At 35.0% G+C, this 9170-nt stretch overlaps 1 protein-coding gene across 1 annotated transcript; it reads left to right on the forward strand.

Annotated features, from left to right (window-relative positions):
* The first annotated feature begins 6850 nt into the window (after positions 1–6850).
* On the forward strand, positions 6851–8306 carry LOC110110353 (FCS-Like Zinc finger 5). Its single transcript, XM_020841774.2, has 2 exons — positions 6851–7257; positions 7828–8306. Exons 1-2 carry the CDS (start codon positions 6908–6910, stop codon positions 7985–7987), a joined length of 510 nt encoding a protein of 169 aa, XP_020697433.1. The 5' UTR covers positions 6851–6907; the 3' UTR covers positions 7988–8306.
* Positions 8307–9170: the final 864 nt, after the last annotated feature.

Consider the following 9170-nt stretch of genomic DNA (forward strand, 5'->3'; position numbering starts at 1 on the left):
TGCATACACTTGATTGCTGGTAAAATTCCTTAAATAGCTTGCCAATGATGGAACCTTGAATAACTCAAGGTTGGGAGGATGAGTTTAAGATTTCAAGAATTTTGCTTAAGGTTATAAACAATCCACATGTTGAGGACTTCATAGAAAAACTAGAAAACTAATTATGGAAACCTTTTAGTTGTTGGAAAGCATTTAGAAAACATACGGAGAAATCATACAAGAGATTTAAGACTGCTTGGAAGGAAAGGTAAAGTGGAAGATAGTTGCGAACAGAGGATTTAATATTTTAATTTATTATGCTTCCACAATGTGCTGCACATTGTTCATGCTTTGGAGATTTATCCAAGTATACCTTACAAACCAACTAATTGACTTTGCTCAAGCTTATACATGTGCTTATCCTTATGCAGGAAACAAAGAACCTAAAATAGATCAAGATGCTCCTTCAACTAGCCATGTACACATTTTTTATTTTTCTTCTTCAAATAAGGAGCTTTATCAGAAATGAGAAAACTTAGTAGTAAATCACTAAATCAACAACTTGAAAGTCAAAAGCAATGTAAATCAAAGGGAACACGAATAATGAAAGTCGAAAGCAATTTTTTGATTTCATGTAAAAATGAAAGTCGAAAGCAAGGAAGTTGTTTTTCGAAAAAGAAGAAGAAAAACTCAAAAACTCCTTCAGATTCTGAAACAAACCAGAATGATTCAATGTTTGGCGGTTTGGCCTTGGTTTCGTGAACGATCAGGCACACCATGGAGACGATGTTGGCTTCTTGCTTTGCGACCGAGCAGAACTAACAACGAAGAGTCGGAGACTGTGTTGGTTTCGATGCTCCGCACGCCATCGTGGACGAAGATAGGTCGCGGATGAGGGTTTTTTTTTTTGTCTGGCTTCTTGCTTCGCGACCGAGCAGAACGAATGAGGGTTTTTTTTCCTATTTACCGCATAAGCTTCCCGTCGCGAAATCTCGGCCATTCGATTTGGCTAATCGGCACAGTAGCCGAACTGGCCGGTTATCAAAAATCGGAACCGGTTTTCCGGTTCGACGGTCGGACCGCCGGTTCGACGCATGTTTTCAGCGAAACAGGTTTTATGTTGGACCGGAACCGGCTGGCTGGCCAGTTCGCGATTCAACCGGTTTAACCGGCCGGTCCGGTCCGATTTTCAAAGCCTTGTCAGAGAGACTAACTTTTAAAGATGTTGTAGGAAGAAGCTTTTTAGTGTACATTTTTTTTTAACAGTGAACAAATATTTGCTAAATAAAAATTATAATGAGAGCTGAAAAACATGATAATAAAAAATTATCTCAAATAAAACCTTAATTAATAAATTTTTTATTTATTTGTAAATAACATATGATGAACAGACAACTTAAATAATGTATATCTAATTGAAAGCTAATTTTAAAATATAAATGACAATAAATTATGATATATTTTAAACTTAGGGCACAAAGTGAAAATTTTAATATATTATATAATGTTAAATGAGAAGAAGTTTACAAGTGAATGATTAGTCCTCAAAATATATATGCCTGTTACATGGTGAAAATTATTGGGTCCGGACGACGTATGGAGCCCAATAAAAATGTGCCACATCACCCCCTATTACGTATTGTGAAATACTGAACTTGGTACTACTCAGTAACGAGCTCAGTACTGCTCGGTACTGTGAAGTACAGAACGTAAGCTGTGTCCGGTGTCCAAACCTAATAATCTCTTGTTACATGGACGAGATCTCTCTAACCATGCAAGTAAGGTACCTTGTTGCCTGACATCAAGATGGTGTTTTGCCATTTTTTTTGTTTGGATAATATTTTCTGCTCTATTGTACTGCATTATAGTCATTAAGAGCTTGTTGTATTTAATTGGAACTAAAGTTTATGATGTCTAAAGAGGCAGAAAAGTTTAGCTTGGATGGTAAAAATAAAATTAAGGTTGTTGCTGGCTAGAGTATACGTGGCGATAGATTTAGAATTTTACGTTTCAGTATTATACGGATATTCAACACACAAATACAGAACAAAATTTTCACGTGGAAAATCCTAAAAAAAGAGGAAAAACCACGAGGTTACGACCATTTGAAATAATTACACTAGTATCTGAATATATTACAAGTGCATGATTCATCCTCAAAATTGAGATCGATTAGATTACAAAAATGACAAATAAAAATTGGATGGAATTTTGGTTAAATTTGGTGATTGGGCAGAAATTCAACAGCAGTTTGCAGTCATGGGCGGATCCCCCATGTACTCGGGGAAAAAAATATTTTTTATATCCCCCCCCGGTCGCAAAAAAAAAAAAAAAGAATTTTTTCCCACCCTAAAAAACAAGTTGGATCCGCCCCTGTTTGCGATATGGCCGAAGTTCGACGTCGGTTGGTGACTGGGCGGAAGTCTGCCGTCAATTGGTGGACGGACGGAAGTCCGACATAAGTCGGTGGCTGTAAGTCATGCGATGGTTGTGGAGGAGTCTGGTGGCAAGAGAGCTCCCTTCCTTCTCTTCCTTGATTCTTTCTCTTCCTTGCTTCATTCTCTTCTTTGCTTGGGTACCTTTTCATGAGGACTGAGAGTCAATTTATAGTTTTCTGAGAGTGGCATAACCAATAAATGAAAGGGAGATCAAGGGTAGGTTGGGAGTGATTTGAATGGATGACTGATTTTGATTATCGTGATCGTGAACCGTTTACTAGGCATTTGAATGTTTTAATGATATTAGAATTTGGAGATCTTGGGCTCGTTGGATTTGTCTCGTCGAGCCGCTTGATTCGACTATAAACATGTTATGTTTGGAAGCCGTTTGGTAATCCAAATTAAAGTTTGAACATTCCAAATGTGCTTCGGGTCTTTGATTTGGATCCATTTGGGCCCAAATTGGGTCTAATTTGATGTCGTTCTGTTTGTCTTTTGAAGACGTTCAGTTCAACTGTAAGTTTGCTACAATCGGAGTTCAGATGGTCCCAAATTTAACTTAGAAAGTTTCCAACTTAGTTTTGCCTAACCGATCAAGATAACTTTTTGATGATATACCAAGGATTTAGATTTAAGTTGACAATAAATGGTTAGATTTTACGTTGATAATAATACAGTTTTTAGTTTAGCATGGATCATACAAATAAAATTAGGGTTTAGGGCTAAAAATTGGAACTAAAGTTTATGATGTGTAAAGAGGCAAAAAAATTTAGTGTTGTAAAATGACTCAGGATTTTACATATTAGATTATGAATCATTGTTAAGCTAAAAATTGGAACTAAAGTTTACACAGCTCATCTTGGCCTGTTGGTTGAGAGCTTATGCTTTAACTAAGAGGTCCTGGGTTCGAGTCTTTGTGTATGCGTGGTGTGTGTGAGTTTGTCTTAATTGACCTAAATGTCCCAAAAAAAAGTACAAAATTTTGCTAAAAGCAACAAAAAATAGTAGTCAAATAAGAATTTTGATTGCTATTCCAAAAGCAAGGAAGTAAGAAAGTTATCCCAAATGAAGTCTTAGTGTAATTAATTTGACAATTAAGGCTTCATTTGGGATAACTTTCTTATTGTTTTTAAAGCAACTTTTTAGCTCAAAAAATTTTTTAACTAAAAAATTATTTTAGAAAGCAATAAGAAAGTGGTCCATAATGAAACTTAATTCTTAAATTTGAGTTACAATTTTGGGTCTTAAGATCAAATAGATAATCATAAGAGACATCAAAGTTTTTTATGTAGAAACCCCTAAAAATGGGTAAAAACCAAAAGGTATTGCCCAGTTGAATTAATCCCCTAGTGTTTCCAATCCATTACAAATGATGACCTTCATTGGGGAAAGGCATTGGCTTGATGTACCCAATATACATTTATATAGAGTACTTTACATGGTGAGAGTTGGAAGAATCATTGCTGACATGCTTGTTTGGTTTGCAGTACCATAGTCGGCGATCGATGTAGGTTGTAGCATCATAGTCGGGCGACAGAGATCGAAAAGATCACAGTCCAATGAAGGAGATAAAAAAGATCATAGTAAGGTGACAGTGGTCAGAAGGACTATAGTTGGTGGGCGATGGAAGTCGGGAAGATCGTATCGGGGTGATGATTGTTGGAAGGACCGCAATCAGTCGACGGAGGTTAAAAATACTATAGTCGATGGGCACCGAAGGTTGAAAAGACTATAGTCTGGTGACGGTGGTCCAAAAGATTATAGTTACCATGCTACAAATGACATAGAGATCGTAGTCTGGATACAATGGTTGAAAGTATCTTAGTTGGGTGATGGTGGTTGGAAGGTTTTGTAGTTGGCAAGCGACGAAGGTCAGAAAGACCATAATTAATGGATAACGAAGGTCAGATTGTACCATAGTCAACATGTGACGGTAATCAGAAAGATAGAAGTCAGCGGCGACAGAGGTTGGATTGGACCGTAGTCGGGTGACGATGGTCGAAAAGACTGTAGTTGGTGGGCGAAAAGGTCAAAAAGATCTACTCATCGGTCAACAGAGGTTGGATTGGACCATAAACAGCAGGCAATGATAGTTGAAAAGACTATATATATAGTCGGCAGGTGACAAAGGTTGGATTGGACCATGGTTGGGTGACGATGGTCGGAAGGATCATAGTTGGCTGGTGAAGAATGTCAGTAAGATTGTTGTCGGAAGGGCCGAAGTTTGGCAATAATCGATGGCACGATGTAAGTCCAACGACAGTTGGTGGTTAGGTGGAAATCTGAAAAAAGTCCAACGACGGTTAGTGGCTGAGCGATGGTCAAGGAGGAGCTTGATGGCAAGAGAGATCTCAAATTTTTTTCTCTCCTCTCTTCTTTCCCTTTCTCTCTTCCTTGCTCCTCTCCTTTCGTGAAGAATGAGGGGTCAATTTAAAGTTTTTTAAGAGTGCAAATACGGAGAAGATCAAGGGCGCATTGGGAATGGTTCGAATAGACGACCGATATCGATTCCCTTGATCATAGACTATTTATCAAGTGTTTAAGTTCTTTAATGATGTTAAAATTCGTTGATCTTTGTCTCGTCGAGCCACTCGATTCAACTATAAGCATGTCAAATTTCGTGATCATTTGATCATCTAATTTATGATTTAAGCTTTTCAAATGCACTTTGGGTCCTTGATTTGAACCTATCAAATTTGGTATAGTTGGGTTTGTTTTTTCTAGACGTTCAGTTCGACTATAAGTTTGCTGAAATAAGAGTTCAGATGGTCTTGAATTGAATTTTAGAAGTTTCCAAACATAATTTGCCTTGATATTCGTGCCCAGCAATATATATATATATATATATAATTTGTAAACAAGTAAAATGATTATATTGAACATTTGTTAAAAATGAGCGTATATTCAGAGAAATTATAATAAGTTGAACAAAAATATGATGTTCAAGAATAATTTTCAACTCGGGCTGATTTTTAATTAAAAAAGGTCGAGCAAGCAAAATATTTACATTAAATAAATTCAAATAGAGTTTGTTTAGGATGGTTGTAGGTGATTGTAAAATTGTTGTAGGGAAAATAATTTTTTTGAAAGATACTATAAAAAAAAGCTTCCTAGCACATAAATTTCTTGAAAGTAATGAAAAAATAGTAGCTAAATAAAAATTGTTGTGGTTTGAAAGGTAAAACACTAAGAAAGTTAACTCAATAAAACTCTTAGACTTTGTTTGAGACGTCTTTCTTAATATTTTCTAAAATAGCTTTCTATTATTTTTTTTGAAAGCAGCCAAAAAATAGTGGTAAAGAATATCTCAAATCAAGTCATATGCTTCATTTGGGAAAACTTTCTTACTGTCTTTTAAAACAGTTTTCTATTACAAAAATTTATATTTCAAAAAATTTTTGTACTAAAAAGCTATTTTAGAAAGTATTAAAAAAGTTGTCACATACTAAGTCTTAAACACTTAGGCTTCATTTGAGACTATTTTTTTACTGCTTCTTAGTCGTTTTGGACGTCTTTCTTACTGCTTTTTAAATTAATTTTTTAGTAGAAAATTTTAAATTTTTGTTCTAAAAAGTTGTTTTAAGAAACAATAAGAAAGTTATCCCAAACAAAACCTTAGAGGAGCTTTATGTATAAAAATATTAATTTTTATTAAAAAAGCTGCTCTAAGAAGCATTATGAAAACCACCCCAAGCCAAACCTTATATTAATACAAAAGTAGTTCTTTCTCTTGATTTTATTATGTTTTCTCCATTCTAGCATTGAGATTCTTTCATGCAATAGTATGGTTGTCAATATATGACAACCAAAAAATTTGATTCGGAACCCGATCTGAAAATTTCTAATTTGGGTCGATTTGTTTCATATATATATATTTAATGATAAATTACATGCATAAAATTTTAAATTATATAAATCATCTTATTATATATATTGTCTAATTTTCGGGCAATTATCAAGATTATAATTACTGATAAATATGCAAATGAGCATACTAGAAAAAAAGAAAAAAAATATCTTTACTGTACAAAATATGACAGATGTATCTCATTCAATCTAAAAAAAATTAGTTTTATAAAATTTTATTAATAAAATGAATTATCTAATTTCCCAAAAAAAAATGAATATCTAAATATTTAAATACATTTAAAATTCATATATTTGATCGTTTTATAATCAAATTATTGATAATCTTGTGTCCTTCAACTATTAGATGATGTTGTTATAATTAAAATAATTAAATAATATTTGTTGAAATACATAAAAATAGAAAATTAAATAATCATAAAAAGTGGGGCAAAACTAGAAAGTTGGGGAAATAAAGATGATGGAATCCAATAAAATGGGGGGAAGCTGACGTGGGAGCAGTGGATGCTGAGATTCTAACCGACGGCCCAGATTCCCCTCCCTCTCTTTTATTATCCCCTTTCCCTTCTTCCTAAAACCCCCAACCCGACCCTCTTTCTCCCTTCACTGACTAGCGGCCGGAGATGTTGCTAGGTAAGAGGCAGCGGCCGCCGATCAGGAGGACGACGAGCCTGTCGGAGTTCGTGGCCGATCTTGAACTGCCACAGGAGCCGCCAAGGCCGTCCGATCAAGAGATTCCGGCGATCATCGCCGTCAATCACCATATTCCGCCGTCGAGGCAGATGTGGGGGGAAGGACACTGGACGGCGGAGTGGCGGACGAACACGGCATCTTCTGTCGCTGCCATGGTTTCGCCCCGGGTGCTGCGCAGAAACTCCGGCGACTTCACGGCCTTAGAGACGGCGCCGTTTCTCAGGTCGTGCGGCCTTTGCAACCGTCGCTTGGCTCCTGGCCGCGATATCTTCATGTATAGGTAGTTTGTGCTAGGCGATGCGTTTTTTAGTTAGTTAATTGATTTTTCTTCTATTTTTGGGGAATGATTTTTTTGCATCTGCTCTTTTATTTCTTGAGATTTTTTTTTTACCCGTAGAATTTTGTATTTGTTTTGCTATTTGTAAACAAAGATTAGAGATGTTTTGTTAAGAACCCTATGGAGTGGAGTATGAACTCTGCTCATCGTTTTAGTTATGTAATTAATAATCCAAGTCACGATTGAGAGAAATTATTTTGTAAGCATAACTCGAGATTCTCTTGTGATTTATTATCCATATTTTAACTGCTTAATTCTTTTTTTTTTTCTTTCTGCACATGTACTCTTATACAGGATCAACCCCCCAAAAATACAAAATAATACATACAAAAATATCAAAATAAAATTTCTAAAATCCATAGATAACTCGCTTTTAAAAACAAATCTCCTGCTTTTCCAAACTTTAGATCTTCTTCTCTCTCCCTTTTTTGCCGCTAAAATTAAATTTTTTATACAGATGCCACAGATTTATTTATAACTTTTAACCATCCTCTCCTTGCTTCTTTTCTACAGGGGTGAGATTGCCTTCTGCAGCTTGGAGTGCCGTCAACAGCAAATGAATCACGACGAGAAGAAGGAGAAGTACTTTATCTCAACCATAAAGGATTCTCCTCCGGCGACCTCCGGCTCATCCGACCCCTCCACCACCGGCGAAACAGTAGCAGCCACCTGAGAGGCACGAATCTATATATATTTATATATATATAGTTTTTCCAAGAGTATTTTGTATGTGCTGATTATGATGCAAGTGTGAAAGCTTGCAATTGTAGATTGGTATATGGCTTTTGGTTTCATCTATGCTTCGGTAGAGTTCATAAAGCTATTATGGAGTTGTGTCTCTCTCTATCTCATTTTGTTTTCTCTCGCTCATTATGTAAGAGCAGATGTGAAAGTTCTTCCACCCGTTTGTTTGCAAGGGGTGAAAAAAAAAAAGAGAAAACGAAAGAATTCATCAAATTCTGGGACCAGCTTGAGATTCCCCTTCTCTTTCATTCTCCTTACTATTTTATTGTTCTTTAATGTGTGGTGTTTTGGATTTAGCAAGACAGCTGGGTGCAGTTATTTTAACTGATAAAGACCTTTAATATAGCGATTAATTAATCCTTTTTTATATTAATATTTTTTTGTTTCATCACTTAAATATTTAACCAAAATTATATATTAATATATATATCATGAAATATTTTATTTAATATTAGGTGGATTCAATGGAGCAATAACCATCAAATATTTAATATATATTTGTACATAATAGAATATTTATTAATTTTGGATTATTATTATTATTATTATTGTTCGTCTAAATGCATTCTTTAAAGTAACTGTTCAATTCTTGTCTTCATTATAATTTTATTTAATTCATTAAGTTAAATTTTTTTAATTCTGATTTTTTTTGTCTACTTTCATTAATTTTTGTATGGAGCTTGCTATTGACTTTGGAATAGTTCGCATTAAATAAAAAAAAACTAAGATATTCATAAATAGAACCAGAAAATCCAATAGGAATTTCTTATAGGGGTCACTCATGAGCTCAGCTAACTGAGAACGAGGGGATTTAATAAATAACGGAAATGTCCATTTTTATTTTTTATTATTTTTAAATTTTGAATCAGGGTGATATTTCATTATAATATCATGTTAGACATCATTGTTTGATCTATTGGTTGAGTGTTTTGGCTATCAATTAAAAAATTTTGGGTTCAAATTCTATGCATGTGATGTGTGCGTGAATTTGGATTAATTATTATGTGTGGACGCCTAACGTACTCCAGATACCAACCAAAATGCGTCACGTCACCCATGTGCTCGGTACTACTAGGTACCGCTTGTTATCGCAGCTTGGTACAACCAACATG

Source organism: Dendrobium catenatum, unplaced genomic scaffold (genome assembly GCF_001605985.2).
Source record: "Dendrobium catenatum unplaced genomic scaffold, ASM160598v2 fragScaff_scaffold_853, whole genome shotgun sequence".
NCBI classification, from domain to species: Eukaryota; Viridiplantae; Streptophyta; class Magnoliopsida; order Asparagales; family Orchidaceae; genus Dendrobium; species Dendrobium catenatum.

Bases quoted from the DNA above. Each gene is read 5' to 3' on its own strand.
- LOC110110353 (XM_020841774.2), top strand. From the start codon at position 6,908: ATGTTGCTAGGTAAGAGGCAGCGGCCGCCGATCAGGAGGACGACGAGC. The intron at 7,258-7,827 runs GTAGTTTGTGCT...TCTTTTCTACAG, and splicing joins CGCGATATCTTCATGTATAG to GGGTGAGATTGCCTTCTGCA.